This window comes from Condylura cristata, unplaced genomic scaffold, assembly GCF_000260355.1.
Source record: "Condylura cristata isolate star-nosed mole 26May11 unplaced genomic scaffold, ConCri1.0 scaffold00016, whole genome shotgun sequence".
Taxonomy (NCBI): domain Eukaryota; kingdom Metazoa; phylum Chordata; class Mammalia; order Eulipotyphla; family Talpidae; genus Condylura; species Condylura cristata.
In genome coordinates, this window is record NW_004567117.1 from 22,241,199 (window position 1) to 22,262,109 (window position 20,911).

The window sequence follows — 20,911 nt, forward strand, 5'->3', positions numbered from 1 at the left end:
TCCGGGGCAGGCGGGGATCGAACTCATGCGGAAGTGGCTTTAGTTTCTCAGTGCTGTGCTTTAACCCGCTGCGCCACCAGGGAGGGCCCACCTGTGCCCTCTTAGTGAATTCGCATCCCATACCCTAGTGCCTTGTTAGTATAGCTTTACAGTAGATTTTAAAGTCAAGTGATGTGATTCTTCCAAGGTTATTCTTTTTTCAACATTGTTTTAGTGGTTCTGGTCCCATCTACCTTGTTTTAGAGAGTGAGTGTGTATAGCCACATACACACACACAAATTATGGTGGTATTTTTATTGCCTTTGAGTCAAATTTATAGAACAGTTTGGGGAAAATGCACCTCTTGAGTCAGTGTATAAACAGAATATTTTCCCATTTACTTAGGTCTGCTTTGAGTGTTTTCATCAGCATTTTCTGCTTTCCAGCTCCTTTACATGCCTTGCTAGATATATAAAAAGTATTTTATTATAAATGTTTTATTTTATAACTTTGATTTGTATTTGTTATCAATATGTAGGAATAAAATGGAGTTTATATATACTAACAATATATCTTACAATATTGGTAAACTCTTTGTTCAGACTTTTAAATATGGTAGATTAATTGCATTGATTTTGCATATTGAAGTAATCTTACTATATTTTAACATATTTCTCTATAAAAGATAGCACATTTCCATCTTTTTTCTGCTCCATATGTTGTTTTATCTATGTAGATCATATGTTACTTTTAGAAAGAGAAGTTAGTTTCTTCTGTATAACTTATCTGCTATATATAGCAAAGGGAGAAAAGTGCTCATCCATTAATACTCTAGGTCAATTGTCTTCCCATTTTTTTTTTACAGTATTGTAATTATAAACCCTTTTGTTTAATTTAGTGGTAGATAATATTTAAATACCTTAAATTAAAATACTGAAGTAAATTCCTCTGCATTCAAAAAAAATCCACCAAACAATAAAATACCTACTTCTCTGACCCTATTCTTAGACCATTAGTTACGACCGAGGGCCATAATGATTTGGCCATTTCTAGAGATAAACAATTGAGAAGTGACTCATTTATTTTTCGCACACACAAATACTTTCTGTACTCTTTTTATTTGCCCACCACCATCCCTTATAGCTCCTTCACCTTTCCTCCTTCCCTCTTAATCTCAGGAACTTCATTTCATTTACTAGTGACACTGGTTTCATAAATATTTTCCTTTGTCAAACTGTCTGCTTTATAAATTTCCAGTTTTTATCTTTGTCATTTTGACTCGCTTTACTCCATGTAATCCTCGCAGGCACCCTCCATTTGCTGCAAATGGCGACATTTTCCTTATGTTGAGTCACATTCTGTTGTATGGGTCTGCCACATTCCACACTGTTGGTCCATCACAGCTTCTTGCCCCAGTCTCTCCCAATGGGCATGTAGGTTGCTTTTGTTTCCACACCTTAATATATTGCTATTTATGCTTTAGGAGCCTTCTGGGAAGGATTTCCTATCTACATTCTTTAGGACTAGTGGCTTGAAACTTGGTTACCTTGTCCTTTCACTGTCTAGGCTTTATATCAGATAGTTCAAAACAAACTGAAAATTATTCCTTCCCTTGTTGGAGTTCAGGCCACAGGTTTTGACCTGCCTTCTGGGACCTGAGATTCCAACATCAGCTGTTTTTCAAAGTGGGTGCCAACACTGTGAGACCAGTAGTTCAGGTCTTAAAGCCTTTGATGTTGTATTTAAGGTCAGCTCACACATGAAAAGCTCATGAGTGAGCTCAGAATATTATTAAATAACTTGATACACCTACTTGGCCTTCCCTCTAGTTCCCTAGGTCTGTTTATATGGCCATCCAGCCAACAGCCTTTTAGTTGCTACCTAGCACATTTAATTTCTGAAGTTTATTTGGTTTATAATGATCATATATATAAGCACACACACATACATGTGTATATATAAATGCTGACAACACAATATCTGTTACCAGGTAGGGAAATTGCAATACGAATTTGCAAGCATCGAAGAGGTTGGATGTTTTTCATCACTGAGAAAATGATGAGAATATAACTGTATCCTCCCTCCTTTCCAGAAAATTCTAACTATGATTCCCACTGAAGAAGAGAAGCAGAAAATCCAGGAAGCTCAGCTGGCCAACCCTGACGTGCCCCTGGGCAGTGCCGAGCAATTCCTCCTCACACTCTCTTCAATCAGCGAGCTCTCAGCTCGACTCCACCTCTGGGCATTCAAAATGGATTATGAAACTACAGAAAAGGTAAACACTTATGAATAGAGGCAGCCACTCCTGCACCCCCACTGTTGAGAAGGTCAGTTTGGTATGGAGAAGGTAGTGAAGTACTATTCCTCAGACAGGGTTGACGGGAATTTTGTGTCCATCCTAGTGCTCGGCACCCTGCTCATGAAGGTTTGTTTTAAAGTATCTGCCTGGCACCAGATTCACACACTTGATTGTGGCTATCAGGTGACATGTTAAAAAAAGGTATCAATTGAATCTTTTTGGACTCCATGAAAGTAAAAATATTTGGAGGACAGACACTCTAGAAAATGACCTGTGTCCTCCCACATGATGATAAACAACTAAACTGTCACTGCCTGTGGCAATCAGCAGGTCACGGTCCCATTGAGAGTGTATTGTAGAAAGTTGGAAATGGAAGAGATCTCTTAAGGGTGAGAGCAGAATAGAAAGGGACCTTGACAGTGGAGACACGGGGGACTCGGCTGGAGTAGGGTATAGAGAAGCACACTGCCTCTGGTGTTGGATAATAATCTCTGCAAGCTGAGCTGAAGGAACCAGTGGAGAGGACAGAGAGTGGAGGGTGAACTTCACTGAGGGGAAGTGCCCAGAGGAGGCAGACTCTAAGTGCCCAGAGGAGGAGGTGCTGTGTGGCCACCATCTTCCAGTGAAGGGCAGAGAGGTGGCTGTGGGTATTCACAGTCATTCAGGAGTAGGGCAGGAAGGGAGACCTAGGACTGCTAAAGTGACCTGGCATGACTTGGTCTCTGAGCTGGTCAGTATGTTCAGGTGACCTTCTCAAACAAAGTGAGGTCATGTAATGGACAAATCAGATCACTGGGTCCACTTTGGTTGGGGATTGGCAGGGTAGCCTGGCAGAAGCGCTACTGCTGGAGAGAATGAAGCTGAACCTTCTGGTTTGGGGGTATAAGCTATGGTAGAAGCCTAGTAGGACATGGAAGTGGGGTTCATATAGCGACAGTAGATAGAGAAGGGGAGACTGTGGCTGTGAGGCCACAGGAAAGGCTAGAAGTCAGAGTGGGAGTTATGAAGGCTGTGGGATTAGTGAGGATGGTGGCTTTCTAGAAAGTACTCAAGAGGTGGCTTGCTGCAGAATGCCTGGAGGGGAAGCTATGAGACAGGGCCAAGGAAGCCACAATTTCTAGCATCATCTGCCTGGAAAGAGAGAGGCAAAGAGGAAGACTGTAGTTGAGATACTGAAGGAATCTGTAAGGGAAGAATGTCGTAGATGTAAGCTCCGGTTGAAGAGAGATGAGAGGAGATTGTGATATAAGGGCCCATCTTGACCTTGGTAGATGAGCAGAAACAAGGAAAGACCACATCTGTCAACCAGCACAAGCTTCTGCAGCCACATGTCTCCACTAGGAAGACTTTGGGGATGAGACTTTCTCCCTGATCCTTTTGGCCCTTTTCTATAACAAGGAGTGTGTCTCCACCTGTGAGATTGCCTTGTGCTGGGCAGAACTCTGCTCCTTGAACAAAAGCAAAGAACAACAAAATGAAGCCAAGGTACACATTCTTTATCATTGCCTTTATTTATTTTTTTTAACTGAAAGGAAGTGGCAGAACCTCTTTTGGACCTGAAGGAAGGAATAGACCAATTGGAGAACAATAAAACCTTGGGCTTCATCTTGTCTACTCTCTTAGCCATTGGGAACTTTCTAAATGGAACTAATGTAAGTGTTTCATATCCCTCATCCTGCCACCTTCCCTTGTCATGGACCTCCTGAGCCTCCTTTGCTGGTGGAGGTTGTGTCTCTGGCGCCCCAGTGTACAATTGCACAAGCAATTTTCATAGCTTTATGTGAAATCTAGAAGAGTTTTGTCCTTTATCAATCTGGGCCTATTTATGACAACCTGTATCTTACTATAAATAAGAAACTTAGAAAAATGAGCACACAGTTCCTTATGAGTTCAGCTCTCTCAAACCTGATATGAAAGATATTTTCTTTCTTTTTTAACTACCGGCCAAGGAGCCAAAAGTAATAAGACAAGGGGAGGAAGAATTTGTGAACACCCAGATGCTAGAGACCCATACCCACAGGACCCTGTTTGGCAGGTGGAGCCCTGGGACAGTCCGTGACAGACCCTGATGGAAACAGGCAGGGCTTCTGTCATTTCTCAGTGTACCTGGTCCATGTGTGATCAGCCACAGGTAATGGGCTGTGTGTCTGAGCTGCTGCACCGATGGAGGAAACTGAGCTTCTCCAGCAGGGTGTTGATTGGTGCTTTTCTAAGAGCCTGCATCAAACTTGCTCTGTTTTTGCACCAAACAGGCCAAAGCATTTGAATTAAGCTACCTCGAGAAGGTTCCAGAAGTCAAAGACACCGTGCACAAGCAGTCACTTCTCCACCACGTGTGCACCATGGTGGTGGAAAACTTCCCAGATAGCTCTGATCTGTACTCGGAGATCGGAGCCGTCACCAGGTCAGCCAAGGTACGTCTGTGGACGGATGAGTGTGGGCTGCGCCTTTTCCCCCACTGTGCTGGCTCTGGGCCGGCCATCTCTGAGGCACAGGCTCTGAAGGAAAGCGCCCAAGTGCTGCTGGCATCCTCTGCCCTAGAGCTTGTGAATTCGACTCGTCTTATGCCATTTCTAATGGACTTTTAAGATGGTTTTCCCATCTCAGATTTGCCATCAGATTCTTTCCTACTGAGAAATGTGAGACAAGCCTGTCATCCGAGTACTCACCCCCACGCCACTGTTAAGCGGGGCTAAGTGCCAAGCACATTAAAGCTCTCCAGCCTGTGTTCAAAGACAAGCTGTGACTCTTCCTAAGACTCCCTTGCAGTAAGATGTGGAACCAGCACACAACACCCTGGTCCATTCTCTCCCCATTGGCCCTCCCCGTGATTTTACATGAAGGGGGCAGTTTGTTTGGACTCTAAACAGTACATGGTGCTGGTGGAAATGGCTGGAGCCTGGCTACTCCTAAAAGAAGAGCAAAGTGACACGTGAATACTGACATCACCCCACGGCTCCAGGGAATACAGGAGGCTAGTAACACGGGTTCTCATCCCTCACATTGCACCTGCTTGTATTACCTGCTTGTGTAACAAATGACTTCCAAAACTAGAACTAGTCGTTTAGCAATGTACTGGTATCTTAGGGTTGCTGTGACTAAGTATTCCAAACTCAGTAGTCTAGAAAAACAAGATTTATTTTTGGTCTCACTATTATAGAAGCTAATAGTCTGTGATAAAGATGGTGGCAGGGTTAATTCCTTGTGAAAGGGAAGTCTGTTCCATAGTTCTCTACTAGTTCCTGGTGGTTTGCTGCCAACTCTTCTGCCTTCGTCTTCACGTGGCATTCTTCCTCAGTGTCTGTGTCCAAATTTATGCTTCTTATAATGACACCAGTTATATTGAACTACAAGTCCACCCTCGGTATGATTTCATTCTAATGTAAATAATTATATCTGAAACAACCCAATTTCTAAGTATTATCACATTCTGATGTATATAGAGGGGATAGGAGGTTTGATTTCAATGTATGAATTTTTGAGTGATAAAAGTCAACCCATAAAAGACAGTAAGAATGTTAATGTCATGAATGGTTCTGCCTTGGTGTCTTTGATTAGATTTCAGTCAGGCTGAAGTCTAAGGAAGCCTGTTTTCAAGGCTGCAGTCACCTGAAGGCTTGAGTGGCCTTGGAGAACTGACTCAATTGCTTACTCGTCGTGTCTCACGGCAGAGGAGATAACCTCACTTATTATGTGACGAGCGAGAAAGGGCCATGGCAGAAGCTCTAAGTCCTTTTTATGACCTAGTATTTATGTCTCATCCGTTAGAACCAAGTTACTTAATCTGCCACACATCCAGAGGGCAGTATATTAAACTTTACATTTTGAAGGGACACGAATCAAAGAATTTGTGACATGTTTTTGAAAGTATCATGCTCATTTGTGTATTTCCCCACCACAGCCCTCTCCTCCTGGCCTGAGTGGTCCCACAGGTTCCCAGACTACTTTGATTAAGATAAGACTTTGCAGCTTATGTCTCCCTACTCCAGTGGGTGACCCATGTGGAGCAGTCCTCAGGAGAGAACTTTTGTAAGGACTTCCTTCTTGTACCTAGGCCAGGCCTGCTTTCTCCCTGACATGGAACTTGTTAGGACCAAGCCTAAGTTTAAGTTACACAGGTTGGGATCTTAGACTCTGGAGCCAAGGGAGTTTTGGGTTCAAGTCCCAGTTCCACCACTTTCCATTGGGGCAGTCTCACTGGCTACTTGACCTCACTCGGCATCAATTTGTCCTCTCCAAAGTTGAACTTGTAACAGATTCTGATGATGTGAAGACTCAGTTCATGTACATCATGAAACAGTCTTGCAGTCCTCTCAAATGATGCAGCATTAAACTCAATGCTCAAACTGCTTTTCCTTAAAAGTTGCCCACCGGGTTGGCAGTGAGAATACTTCTACTTCTACCTTAGGAACGCAGATTTCTCTCTTCACAGAAAACCATATCTCACATCATATCTCCCTGCCCACACAGTAGTCACTGCAGTGCTGAACCAGTATCATCTGGTTAGACTACACAACGCTATGGGGTACATGTATTTAAGATGAATTGAAGTCATTAGATGTATTAAAGTGTTTAAAACTTTTGTGGATCAAGGTCACTGCCAGATGCCAGCAAGGACAGATTCAGAGTTGTAGTTAGACCTATTACAACTGGCTTTAAATCTCCTAGACCTCCTAGACATCACTTGTCAATCCCCAGTCATCTGGATCCTTTTCTGGACTTCTCTTTGAACTGTTCAAGCATTTTCTAAATTTACATTTGTTATCCACTCAGCTGAATGCCAGATTTCCCCCCTTAGCTCCATTGTATCTTTGGAAATTGAAGATTTCTTTAGTCTGTTCAGAGGATTCTTTCAGTTGTAAACAAACCATTTTGCTCAAAGTCCCATGAACTTGCTTACCTGAATCTCAGAGTTCTGCTTAAACTTGTCTCCTCTTATTTGACTCTTTGTGTGATGTCTTGCCTGGACCCCTTGATATTCTCTGTGGTAAGCATGTCTTCCTCCTGTCTGGTGGCAGATCCTCTCACAGAATAGACGTTCGTTGACTTGACTATTCCATTCTTTCTGACTGGAGGTCTGAGGCTGCCCCATCAAGACCCCTTGACTCTTATCCAGTCACTTGGAACCTTGTAACCACAGTCAGTGGCATCTAAGCAATGGCAACTCACCTCCACATCCTTTCTCTTTCCCCTTCTGACTTTGGTCTGACTCTTCTTTTCTCCCAGCATTTCTCTGCTGCCTCCCTTTAGCTCACTTGTTTGCCTCTGCCTCTGTTTCCCCCCCCACTCATCCTGCATCTCCCTTCATTAAACACCCTCAAGTGTATCTTTTCTAGACTCATCCTGTGTTCACACAAACTTTAGTGTAGAAATTTATAAAAAGCATTATGTTAAAAGTCACCTCAGGCTACTTCAATCAACTCAAACCATTATCAGTTTCCTCAAGGTCACGTTAATTTTTGGTGCTCATGGCTTGCAGCTCCTGGCAGGATCACATGCTCTAACAGCACATACACATGCATGTTTGCCTTCACTGGGTGGGTTCCATGTGTCCCTGGTGCTTGATACTCACCTGTGTAGATGATGATCCTCCTTGAGAATAGCAACTTGGTCAACATTTGTCATTGTGTTATTGGAATGTGGACTAAAGACTGGGAGCACTAGTTTCTCCATGGGGTTGGTCGAATGAGTTAGTGGGTGGATAAATAAAATAATTTGTCACACAGTGTAAAAGAGATGATGGTGAAGAGAAACTGGCTGCCCCTTAGCTGGCCCCGGCAAAGCGGAGCCATCCATGTGTGACTATGGTGAGTTTCTCCAACCTCCCGTGAAATATCATCTCTGAGAACGAGAGTGCTTTGAAAAAATTTATGAGACATCTGCTCAGTTCATCTTGTACTAGGCTTCCTTGATATCATGTTTTAATTTACAGTTTCCAAAGACTTTTCTAAGATTTCTTTCCAAATAATAAAAAAAAGAGGTGAGACTTGTGTTGGGTTCATTTGGAGAACAGTTCTATCACTGAATAATTTGATGTCGAGATAATGACAAATACACATGTGGGTAATTTTGGGGCCATAAATATGTTTGTATTTCAAGATGTAAATTTGGTTTTGATGTTGATTTCTTCCCAGAGGCAGTTTGGTTTCCTGGTCTAGGTTGGTGTCTGGTTATTTCAGTGCATTTGCCATGTTCTCTCTGTGATTTTCAGGTTGACTTTGATCAACTTCAGGATAATTTATGTCAGATGGAGAGAAGATGCAAAGCTTCATGGGATCACCTCAAGGCAATTGCAAAACATGAAATGAAACCAGTTTTAAAACAACGAATGTCCGAGTTCCTAAAAGACTGTGCAGAGCGAATTATCATCTTAAAGATAGTCCATAGAAGAATAATTAACAGGTAAGTGAGTGGAGGAACTCATAAATATCCACTAAATGGCATGTTGAAAATACTTTGTACCTTTGAATGTTAAAGGGACAAAAGTTATCCTGTAAATTCAGGATACATGGTAAGTGCACTTTTGATGCACAAGCTTCACTTTTCTTACACATGTGACAGTAATATGATGCCATTGACTCTTGACATTGGAAAGGATCTCAGAGAAAATGTCATCCCAAAATCCTACTTAGTCAGGAATTAACACCTGACAAGTTGAGCCCTGAGTCTCGAGCCTGCTTCTGTAGAGGGCTGTGAGAGTTTTCTTCCTTTCAGGCAGCTCAACTTGTTATTAGCTCAACTCCTTTATATCATCTGTCATCTGTCCTCGGAGGCCACCCACTCATTGCTTCTCTGATGGTGGCTTAGTGCAGCACTCTGCCCGGGTGAGCCGAGGCTGGCTATTGGACTGTCCTCAGAGTCACAGAATGTGGAAGACACAGCAGTGATGTCAGACCTGTTGGACTATCCTCAGTCACAGAATGTGGGAGAGTGATGTCAGACCTACTTGCCTACAGCTGTGAGCCCTGTATGTAAACCTGATGGGCACAGGAATATCCAGGGCTCTTTCACCTGTGAGGGGCAGCCAAGGACCTTGGAACTTCCAGGCTCCCAAGCAAAGATATTTCCTTCTACCCACCAATGCTTTCCTTTCCTTTGCTTGTCACACAGCCTCCTATGTGACCAGGGTCATCCTGGCCTCTAGGGTCTGAGTGCTCTAGGATCTGGGCTGTTAGCTGGGTAAGCACATGTGTACACCTGTAGGCTCTGGTCTACCTGGGGCAGGTGGTCTGATAACAACGCCTCTGAAGCAGGCCTCCCTGCAGTTCTGTGCAGGTAGCCTGTCCAGCAACCTCAGACTGCGCTGGTGCCATCTCAGCCACAGTCTGTTCCCAGATCTGCTCCTCCAGCAATTCCCAGTCTTGTTCTTGGGACCTTTATCATTAATTTTTAACCAGGTGTGATATTTTCATTTATCTTGGTACATTTCTCATTTTTTATTATTTCATCCCTCTTCCCTTCCCCTCCCTCCTTTCACCTTCTTTCTTTCCTTTGCATTCCCTAAAGCCAGACAGACCTTTTAAGAACCTGATTTCGTGTGTGTGTGTGCACGTGCACACACATGTATGTGTGCATCCTCTCTCCCCTTATACCATTTGCTGCTTTTGGTTACTATACTGCCTGGGTCTTGATCCAGACTGTTGAGAAGGGGGTGGTCTGAGAGGAATAAAGAACAGAATATTCCCCCTAGGTTGACAATTCTCTATCCATTAGCACTTCTGGAATTTAGTTGCTTGACCTAAACCCACCTCCCTGTGCTTCATCGAGACCTCACAGCTGCCCTCTGGGTAAGAAGATCTTCTTAGAGATTTTTGTCAAATTTCTTCTTGAAACTAAAGTACACTGTGCTTTTAACATGGTTAAAGAGGGAAGGCAGGGAATGTGAGCTGCTTTGGCCCTCCATGCTTTGTATGATACAAATGATTTCCAACTTAAAAAACTGCTCAAATAAACAAATAGTTTCCATTTGAAATGTCTTGAAGCTGGAGCAATTTTTCGAAAGTCTTGTAAAGCTATTATGCCTGGTCACAGTAACCACTTTATCCCTGACAGATAAAAATTCATTTATATTCATTTGTGGATACCTCTGTTCCTTAGGGCATAATGTACACACATATATGTGTGTATGTGTATATATGTCTATATGTATACATATATGCATTCTCCTTGGTCAGCTGGTCACTGAATGATGGTTGCTCTTAGGTGACCTGAATCCCAGCCTACACTCCCTATTAGCCACCCAACTGGGATGACCATGGTAAGCCAAGAATTCACTAATATCACGGGGGGTAGAGGAAAGGGCATGGCACAGAGGTGGGAGCTCCAGGCAGTGGCCAAGCCAAAGTAGCTAAATCACTCCACTCTGGGGGCAAGTGAATCATGAGCGGAGCCCATCTACCCCGTAGCTAGAACTGATTAGAGCAGGATTTTCCTGTTGAAAGGGACATGAGGGACTCAGAACCCCAGGGATTGTGGTTTGTCTTTCCCTCCTTTACTACCAAGATTCCCAGGAGCCTAGGACTGCTGAGCTCTAACTGGTTCCCCTTTCACAGTGAGGGACTGACAGCCAGAAAAGAGAAAATCCTTAGTTCACAATCATTCATTGGATGGCGGGTGAAAGCTTTGCAGATAAAGTATAAGTATAAGACGTCACATAAGTATAAGACGTCACATTAGAAAGCTGCAAACAGGTAAACCTTCGTCTTTTTTTTCAGCCCATGCAACTATGTAATTAACGAGCCACTTAACAGGGCACTTTTTAAAAAGCAGCAGTGGTTATACAGATGTTACTCCATGACTCTTGGCATGGAAGATATCAAACCTCCACAGTGGCAAAGTGGCAGTCGATTCTCACAACACCCAGACCTCCACGGCAGCTCAGTGTTTTATGTTCCCACTATTTTCTACATCCTCACTGGCACTGGCTATTTTCTGTATTTTAGCAATCCTCATAGTATGAAGTAATATCTCAATGAGCTTTGACTTGTGATTCTCTAATGACTAAGAATGTTGAACATCTTTCCATGTGCTTATTGCTAATCTGCATATTTTTTGAGGATTATCTCTCATTAAAACCTTTGTTTATTTTTTATCTTTATAATGTAAGGGGTGCATGGTTTTTCTATATGTACTTGGTAAATCCCTTACCAAACATATGACTTACAAATATATTCTCCCATTCTGCAGCTTCTTTGTACTCTTGATGATGTCCTTTGGTGCACAAAAAGAGTTTCATTTTGATTAAGTTTCAATTTCTCTGTTTTCTTTAGTTGTTAATACTTCTTTTGGTATCTCTAAGAAATCATTGCCTAATCCAAAGTCATGCACATCTATACATTTTGCGTTCCCTTGGGAGTTTTAGCTAGCTAAAACATCTTTGGCTTTAATAGCATTTTTAAGTCCCCTTTAAGACATGTTATACGCTTCACATTATTATTCTTTGCAAAAAGAATAAGTTCATGTCCCTCATTTGGAAACAACCTAGCCCCTATTCAAACTGTAAAAGTTAGAGGGACCAGAGCCAAAGTGTTTGTCTACATATAGTGGTATTGTTTATATAATATTGTTAATTCTTCAGAAAAATTTCCCTCTGTCTCCTAGTAACTTGTTCATAATCTGATAACTTAAAATTGGAAACTTGTTTGCTTATTTCATTTATTAAAAAAATTTAAATAAGAACCCAGTAAAGTTTAATTTACAAATTAAATAGCTAGAAAGAACTGAGAAATCTAGTTTGTATAGTTTGTTTGGTGTATATTAATTCAATTAAGATTACGATATTCAAGAAAATTTTTTTCTCAGTGAAAGAGTTCACTGTGAAAGAGTTTTCTGTAAAGGCTCTGTAAGTAACTTTATAATTATTTTTATGGACCATCCTTTAACATGATATAACATTTAACATTGTCTATTCTAAATATTCATGAAAGCAGTTCCCATGGAATTGCTAAGCAACATTTTTTTATTCCTTATTTAGTTCTTATATAATCAAGAGATGGCAATATATTCCTGACATTTTTTTCATTTTGCTTTTGATATTTGGAAACATAACTTTTATTTTGTAATCTATTTTACATCCTTCTTCATTTTTTACTTTCTCGTTTTTCTTACAAAACTTTCATATGTTCATTTTAGAAGAGATAGCTAGATAAAAAAGAATCAGTAATTAATTTGAAATTCTCCCACACACACAGATAGAAGCTCCATCAGTGAGAAAGTGACTTGAATTGGACTACTGTTTGCATATTCATTGAGAAGTTTCTTCAATCTCAAAGCCCAGAATTAACAACAATATTGTTGACTGATTGGTTTCTTACTTTTTTATTATTAAATTTGTTATTTTTATTAAAATAACATTGTTTTATAATGTTACAGATTCAGAAGTAAAAGCTCTTCAGGTGTATATTACCTTATCACCCAGGCATCTATCTATCTATAGATTGCCAGAGTCCATATATATATATACATAAACTATTTACATATTTTCTTCATATAATTTTTAGTTTCTTATTCTTGTGCAGTTTCATGTTAAGCCAGTATTTCCAGACTATTTTTCTTGATAGCTGAATTTTGTTCCTTAAAACTGAAGCTGTTGTACTGTTGTTTTCCATTCCAGATTCCATTCCTTTTTGCTCTTCATGGGCCATCCACCATATGCAATCCGGGAAGTGAACATAAACAAGTTCTGCAGGATCATTAGTGAGTTTGCACTGGAGTATCGCACCACCAGGGAAAGGGTTTTGCAGCAGAAGCAGAAACGGGCCAACCACAGAGAGAGAAATAAGACCAGAGGAAAGATGATCACCGATGTAAGTGTCATAAGATCAATCCCTTTTTGTCCTTTATTTTGAAAGTCTGGAAAGCCATAAACCTTCCCACAATTTGGGGGCTGAGCTTCTTTTAACTAAAAAAAAAGTTTCCTCTTTCAAAAAGTGCCTACATTTCTGTGAAAATCGGCTGCGTAATGAACTAGGAAGTAGGGCACATAAAATTAAAGACGTGGCTGATGGAAGAACTTGTAACCTATGTTGGTGTAGTGTATGATGCTGAAGACAGCAAATGCATGATTTCATTTTCAACCTCTGATGTGGAGAAAATTGGAAGAGAAGGAAAAAAGGTAAAAAAAATGCTACTTAGCATAAAAAGAAATTATTGATTCGGGAATTGGCTTAGCATTTGGATCACCATAACAATGCTATATGACCTGTCAGTCATTGACCATCCTTCTCAGCCTTTGGATAGACAAATAACTGATGTGATTGCTTGAAGACAAAGTATGATGGGCTCTGGCAATCCCTTTGGTCCAGAATATCTAGATGGGAAGAGATCCCAGAAGGCAGTGAGTCAGCAGTAGTTTGCTGCAGTCCCTTGGGAGTCTGCACTCACCTGCATACCCCTGCTTCTAGGCATTTCCCCATTTCTCCTCCATCAGCTCTGAGCCCACCTGGGCCTCAGGTGCAGTGCACTTTCAGATGGGGGGGTGCTTACGTGGAGGGGGAAGAAATGTGTGAAAATGCCAGTGACAGAGACACGCCACAAAGGTGCCTCCTGATGTGCCTTCATGAAGCTTATCCCTTCTGTATAGAGATATTTGAGAAGTGTATTGGCTCTCAAGACGTACTAGGTAAAGGATTAAGGTGCAGGGAATGCCAGGCCTCAGCTGGATGGAAGCCAGGGGGATTTCGTTGAGGAAGAATAAAGTCCATTAAGAAAACCTCAGTAGGGCCGTCTTCTTAGCCAGATGAGTATCCATACTGTAGGAGAAACTGAGTCCGAACTGCTGTCAGATTTCACAGGGGTTGATCTTCGTGAGGATTGGATGCATTATCTTGTACATTTTTATTGGAATTTTAAGGCAGTTCTGGGAACCGTAACTTGAGCCCCCCACCATTCACTGCAGTCAGACCCCTTGTTTGGAATTTCCAAGATCTTAAGGGGTGATCAGCTCACCCTTCTACAGCAAAGGCCTTTTCTAGAGCCTCCTGGCAGTTCTGAGTGCCAGAATCATCTGCTGAGTCTCGCATCTCCTCTCCTGAAGTCTGTGAGCCTCCAGGAGCCAGGCTCAGGAAGCTAACTGAATCCACTTGAGCAACTATGGCCCACATTTTATTCCAAAACGTTATTTTTAAAAGTTTTAAAAGGGGATTGCTTATTTTCGTGGAAATGAGACACATTGGAGGGTGAAGAATACAAGCCCAATATGCTTATAATTATGAAGACACATCAAAATATCTTGCCAAATTCTTAAGATTTTATTCAGATCCCACTAATTTCAAAATTCTGTTCTCTGCAAGCATTCAGCTTTCCTATTTATAAACATGGACAAATGTGTCTAGAGTTTGATTCGAAAGTATTTAAATTCCCATTAAATTCTGGACAGTGCAAGCTTTGAGCTTCATTCTCTAAAGAGAGTAACTGTCTTTAGTGGGTAAAAAGGCATAATTCATGTGGAAAGATTGCCATCTGCTGGACAGCCGACTATGGTCACTTAAGTCAGTACAACTTAAGTCAGTACAACTTCAAGATCTCAAACTCCCAAAGTTTGCTCTCAGCACTTCTAGCCCCAGGCTGTCACCATCTAGTTAGAAAAACAACGTATACACAACTTAAACCAGTGGGCACAAAAGCAGGCAGTATATTAGCATTGGAAACCGCTTTTAGGGGGAAAATGTATATGTTTTTAATTTACACGTGGAGAAAAATGAAGATGGATATGGTAGCAATTAAAACAGATGATTTTAGGGAAAAAAACTTAGATTCTAAGACAGAGAAATCTGAGTAAATCTGAAAATTCCATATTTGGGGGTGGCTTCCTATCTGCTGGGTGTCTTTTCCCTCCCCCTCTTGCTAAATATGTAAAAAGTCTCCTTTCTTGTAACAGGAGACATCAGCTCCAGGGAAAAGTCTGAGAAGACAAGTAATTTCTGATCCTTTTATCAGAAACTGGTTCTAGACTTACAAAATAGACCAGGTAACACAGGTGACCTTGGCCCTTCCTGCTGTTCTCAGACTGAGGATGACAGGCCTCAGAACTAGATTGAAGCAGAGATTTCATTGAGGAAGAATAAAGTCCATTAAGAAGACCTTAGTAGGCCTGCGTTCTGTACCCAGACGAGTACCCATATGGTAGGAGAAACAGAGTCCCAACTGCAATCAGGTTTCCCAGAGGTTGACCTGGGTTGAGAACTCAGGCTATGGGTAAGTCACTGGGCCCCTCCAGGAAGGCTGTGGTAGTCCCAGGTGAGGCTCTTTACCTCTCTAAGCTCCTCACTTCCTCTTCTAGGAAAAAGGAAATAGTGGTTATTGAGAGGACTAGAGATCTTACATGTAGCACCTTGCATAGTATTAATTGCTAAGAAAAAGAAAAGCCAACTATCCTGGTTAAAGAAATAAGCTCAAGGACTTAAAAAAATTAGCAAAGCAGGACTGTCATCTCATGTGTTGATGCTTTTGATAGGAACAAGATGAACTAGAAGAATTTGGTCATTTCAGCTCCCAAACGTTCAGTCAGTTCTCAAAAACCTGTGTCTGATTTGCTGACCTGCCTGGTAACCTCTGTGGAAGCACGTAAATTGAGGGTGTGTTTAATTTAAAATCAAGAGGTTGGCATGACTGTCACCCTCCATTTATTTTTAGAAAAGGGATATTTTATTCAAAGTTACTTCAAGAACTTTTATCTGGCAATAATTTAAAGTATACATGACTGCTCAGACAGCTGTCATGAGGTTAAGGTTTTCAAGGGAACCGACTTTCATGTTTTTGAGCAGGCAGTAATAAGTACATTTTGCTTGGTCACTGGTGACACTTGTCCTGTTGGGTCTGTGTGTGAAAGGATTCATGAGGTCCAGCCATGGCAGCCTGAACAGGGAAGATCCAGCACTTAGGATGAGAGTGGGATGACAGGTGACAGGCAGAACTAGGCAGATAGAGACTGGTCTGCTTCCTGGGACCACAGTGAGGTGATGATGATGGCAGATTCTACGAGACACACGAGGGGCACAGAGATGCAAGTGGAGCTGTAGTGGGCATGGAGCCAGCTGGCTGACTGCATTATGGGCAACCTCAGGAGATTGGCCTGGAGTTCCAACAGGTCCCTTGTGACTCATCAGGACTGGTCCTGAGGCTCACGAAGCGAATGTCCAGCTGAGGGTACAGGGTATACCTGCAGGGTCTAAGAAGGTATATTCCAGTTGCAGTCACCAAGTTCTTTATTTGGAATTTGATGTGACATTGAAATGATCTCATCTGTGATGACTTTGTGCCTTCTAAGAATCCCTTCTGTCTTTTCTATCCTGTCCTGTCCTTTTTGGTAGACTGATGAAGAAGATGAAATTGAGGTATGACTATTTATAAACATAAAAAAAAGTCACATTTGATCTACCCAGGCGTGCTGTAGAATCTAACAAGCAGCATGAAGTGTCAGCACCATTCAGTGCCTTAAAGCATGCATGGATGTTTTCTGGTTGGTTTCTGTGTGATCACTAACCTCCTCACTAACACCCATGCTGGGTGTGCCAGGGACCAAAGGGCTGACTGCATTTTCCAAGCTGTCCCTGAATCCAGGCCCTGTCAACAGTGGCAGGATCAAATGGGAAAAAAGAGGATTTTCCTTCTGGCCTCTATATGAACCTTCTGGCAACTCAAGTAGGAGAAGTAAATTCTAGAATAACCGCACAAAGAGCCCTACAGTCAAAGAGGAAGTGGGCAGTGGTAGCCAGCACTACAGTCACCAGATATAGGTAGCCTCTGACTTGTGCTCATTTTCAACTGGCATCTGTTGGATCCATTTGTATCCATGTGTGTTGATGGGGTGGAATGGCAGGACTCTTCCTTCTGAACCTGGTACAGATGCCAGGACCAGAGCCCAAGTCAAGGCTGATGGCCTTGGACGAGGAGAGACTAATGCAGATGGTGTCTTGGCCTCTGTCACCAGGACTGGGACACTAGATGAAAACAGGAAGCCAGGACCCTGTGGCTGCTCTTTGCAAATGCTAATTTGATGGACTTTATTTTCACCCAGATGTTTGGCATTGTGTTCATATGGCCTGATGTTCTAGCATAGCTCTGCCCTGACTCTGTGTTTAGCTAGCATTGGAGAATATCCTCATGAGCATGTAATGCTTATTAAAACAACTAAACTTTTTGACACAACCAGAAGTAGTAAGTGTTGCCAAACTCAGTTTCACTGGGAATTTCTATGTCACACTCTGATCTGAGTCCTGAAACTACCCCCCTTGGGATCTTTGGCAAGTCATCTCATCTTGAAGGGTTCAATTTCCTTCTCTATCAGCATAGTGTTAGAATTGGAAAATTCATCTCCAGCCCTTAATGTTGGGTGAATCTGTGACCAAATCCCACTTTTTCAAAAAAATTTTTCTTAAAATTCTACCATTATAAGTGATCTATAAGAAAAATAAAACCCCTTTTTTGACATTGAAAAAAAAAATAAAGCTCATTACATTTGATAAACAGGGCATATTTCAAATCTCATACAGGGAGTTTGGTGTTAGAAGCAGATATGGTTCCTGAATTCTTCTGAGTTACTCATTTCTTCAAACCCCATCCCCTTTTCTGTAAATAAACCCTTTATTAACCTTTTTGTGTGTAACTGCAGTTGAGTCTTATTATAATTCCCTCTTAGGTGCACAGGTGAGAGCTCACAGTCAGGCAACCTATTTCGTATCGGGGTTGCCCTGTCACACTAACTCTGCTTTGTCTTTCAGTCAGGCAAGTTCTCCGGCAGTTCTCCCGTGCCCCCCAGCCAGCCACAGGGCCTGAGCTACGCTGAGGATGCTGCTGAGCATGAGAACATGAAGGCTGTGCTGAAAACCTCTTCGCCTGCAGTGGAGGACACCACCCCAGTGCTGGGCATGCGCATGCGCAGCCGAGCCAGCCGTGGTAACTTGGGTGGGGCCAGTCTTCCCTTCTTGCTCATGCGTGATAGGTTGCTGCCCTTGTCTCTGACCCTTTATCCCCTCAACCTCGTGGCATTATATGTAAATATCTTGGGTATAGTGTTTTTGATATGTGGCCCCAAGATTCTGAGAAAGTAAACATCACCAGGAAGAATAGGCATAAATGGTAATCAGGCAGCAAGGTCAGCTCCCCACAAAAGAAGGGGTGATTAAGAAAACAAAACACAAAACCGTATTTAGAATGAGGTCGTGTAGGAGTGCCACCCTCACAAAGCTGAAATCTACAAACCTGGACTTAGGACAAGCTGGTCCTTTTAAGTGCTCCAGGATACCTCACAGCGCAAGCAGACTCCTAGAGAAGTAGAATCAGTGGGGCTCAGTGGGGCTCAGTGGGAAGATCAGATGATACCCTCATATCTGACCCAGTGTTCTGAAACAGATTATGAACAAATGCAATGGATGTAGGTTTGTCTGTTTTGAAAAGGGTAGTTTGGCAATACAAAGTGAGACACAGAATGACAAATCAATAGGGAAAGGGGAAAACAAGAAATCGCAGGGCAAAACACAATTGCAGTATCGATTGCTGTCCCCTCAGGAGGGCACTCACTCCCAGACTGCAGTCCCTATTGAAAGCTGTGCGCGAGGCAGCCTCTTACCTCTAATGAGAATACCTGGGTCTTCCCAAGAATGCAGAAAACTTTGGGAGCAATTTCAAATATTAATTTCTGAGAAGAATCAATTTTTAAAGAATTTTATGATGTTGGAAAAAACGAGTCTTCTCATAGAAACAAGTAGATCAATTCCCTTGGGTAAAAGCAGAAAAAGCACAATGTGCTCTTCAGTGTCTGGCAGTGCTGCTGAGATGCCCGCCGTGATAAAACAGCACAAACGATTTTTAAAGATAACAATGAAAGACTTTGTCATTGGAAAACATTGTCTTCTGACCACAGGCTCAAACATATGCAGTGATGGAGCATTTAAAATCCTGGTACTACTTTTGAGAAGTGTTATTTAAGTATTTAATTGACTTGTATGAATTTTATAGCAGAAATCATGACTAAATTATAGCACATTACATATTTGCAGTAAAATTTCAACTGCAAACATGTGTCTATGACTGGATGGTGCCTAGCTATTCCCAACTATTTCCATCATTAAGCCAAACACCAAAAGTTTAAATAATAGTATGGGAGGAGAATTAAACATTTTAAGATACACATTAATAATTTTCCCCCCTCTGATCTGGGAAAAGCTGATTATTCTTCAACTGGTCTTTAATCAGATTCAGCACACCTAAATTACTTAGACATAGAGTTTGAGAGCATTCACTTATGGGCTTTGTAAATTACATGCTTAATATAACAGGAAGTATAAGTAGAGGAAATTCACAATTTTGAGCACACTGCACATAGTTCTTCTTGTAAGAGCATCTTACCCATTTTATGGAAGAGATTTTAATAAGGAAATTGACCATAAAGTCACAGTTCTTGGTATATTCATTTCTAACTGATCATGATTCGGGAATCATGTTTGCATGGTGCTTTTGCCATCCTTGTCTATAAAGACAGAAGCTTTTATGCCAGACTTGGAATTGCACTTTTTCTCTTTACAGGAAGTTACTCATGAATGCATTTTTCTGGTTACACAGCAGATAAATGTAGCAAAGTAAAAATTACGACACTTCTCCCTTTGCTAGTTGAACAGGGCAATCTTGCGGTTTTAAAGCTTAAGTAACAAAGATAAGCTACATGTTTCAAAATTCATTGGTTCTACTTAAGTTACATTGGGGGTAGAAGGAAACAAGTTAGTAGTCCACCTTGGACAGAGTGTCTAGCAGACAGCTGTCTCTGGACATTATGGGGACGAGCACTTTTGCAAAGCCAGAGGTAGGGCAGTAGAGAGGTGGGAGTCTGCCTCGCATGACCACAGGGTCTGACACAGGGAGACAGTACATCTAGGGGTCGAAAACTAAGGGACAGCGAGAGGCAAGAACATTGCTGTATTGCAGGGTAGTGTGGCCCAAGTGCCTCAAGCTCGAGTTTGTGAGAGTTCGGAGTTCAAAGTTAATCGCCAAAGCCTGGAGCCACAGGTCATACTGGTTGCCCGGCAGTGGGGACAGTGAGCTTTGCCTCTGTGTGGTTTGAGCTATTGGAGGAGCATTGCTTTTTATTTTATTCTATTTTTGGAATTTTCCTTTCCTCTGAGTACACTGTGCTCTCTGGCAAATTCCTCAGGATCCTCTAGTTCATGGACGATGGGAACTGATGACTCGCCTAACGTCACGGATGATGCGGCTGATGAGATCATGGACCGCATCGTCAAATCGGCCACCCAAGTGCCCAGCCAGCGAGTGGTACCTCGGGAGAGGAAGCGCTCTCGCGCCAACCGGAAATCTCGTAAGTGCCTTGGAAGAGGAGGACTCACCCCACAGGACCTGCCTCCCTTTCTACATGACCCATCAAAGATAGACTCAGGCCAGCTCCATTGAAATTTTTTAAAAAGATTTATTTATTTATACATGAATTGGGGTATGAACCAGAAGTGTGGGGGGTGAGAGGATTCACCAGAGTCAGTGGGGAGCGGAACAGGCAGATGTACTGAAACACTGCTGAAGGCGGGGGAGGCCTGCCATGCCATGTGGTTTACCTCCCTGGCTGGGGATTGAACTCATGCTGCAATGACTGTGGACAGCCCCACAGCACTGTGCTTTAACTCACTGGTC

General features: G+C 42.1%; 1 protein-coding gene across 1 annotated transcript in view; it reads left to right on the forward strand.

The window, feature by feature from the left end:
* FHOD3 (formin homology 2 domain containing 3) overlaps nt 1-20,911 on the forward strand; it is a 385,640-nt gene that overhangs the window by 355,605 nt on the left and 9,124 nt on the right. The window contains exons 20-26 of the mRNA XM_012725906.1: nt 2,072-2,254; nt 3,811-3,930; nt 4,531-4,692; nt 8,490-8,680; nt 12,891-13,083; nt 17,998-18,172; nt 20,424-20,585. Coding sequence (XP_012581360.1) covers nt 2,072-2,254; nt 3,811-3,930; nt 4,531-4,692; nt 8,490-8,680; nt 12,891-13,083; nt 17,998-18,172; nt 20,424-20,585 — 1,186 coding nt within the window. The remainder of the gene's footprint in view (nt 1-2,071; nt 2,255-3,810; nt 3,931-4,530; nt 4,693-8,489; nt 8,681-12,890; nt 13,084-17,997; nt 18,173-20,423; nt 20,586-20,911) is intronic.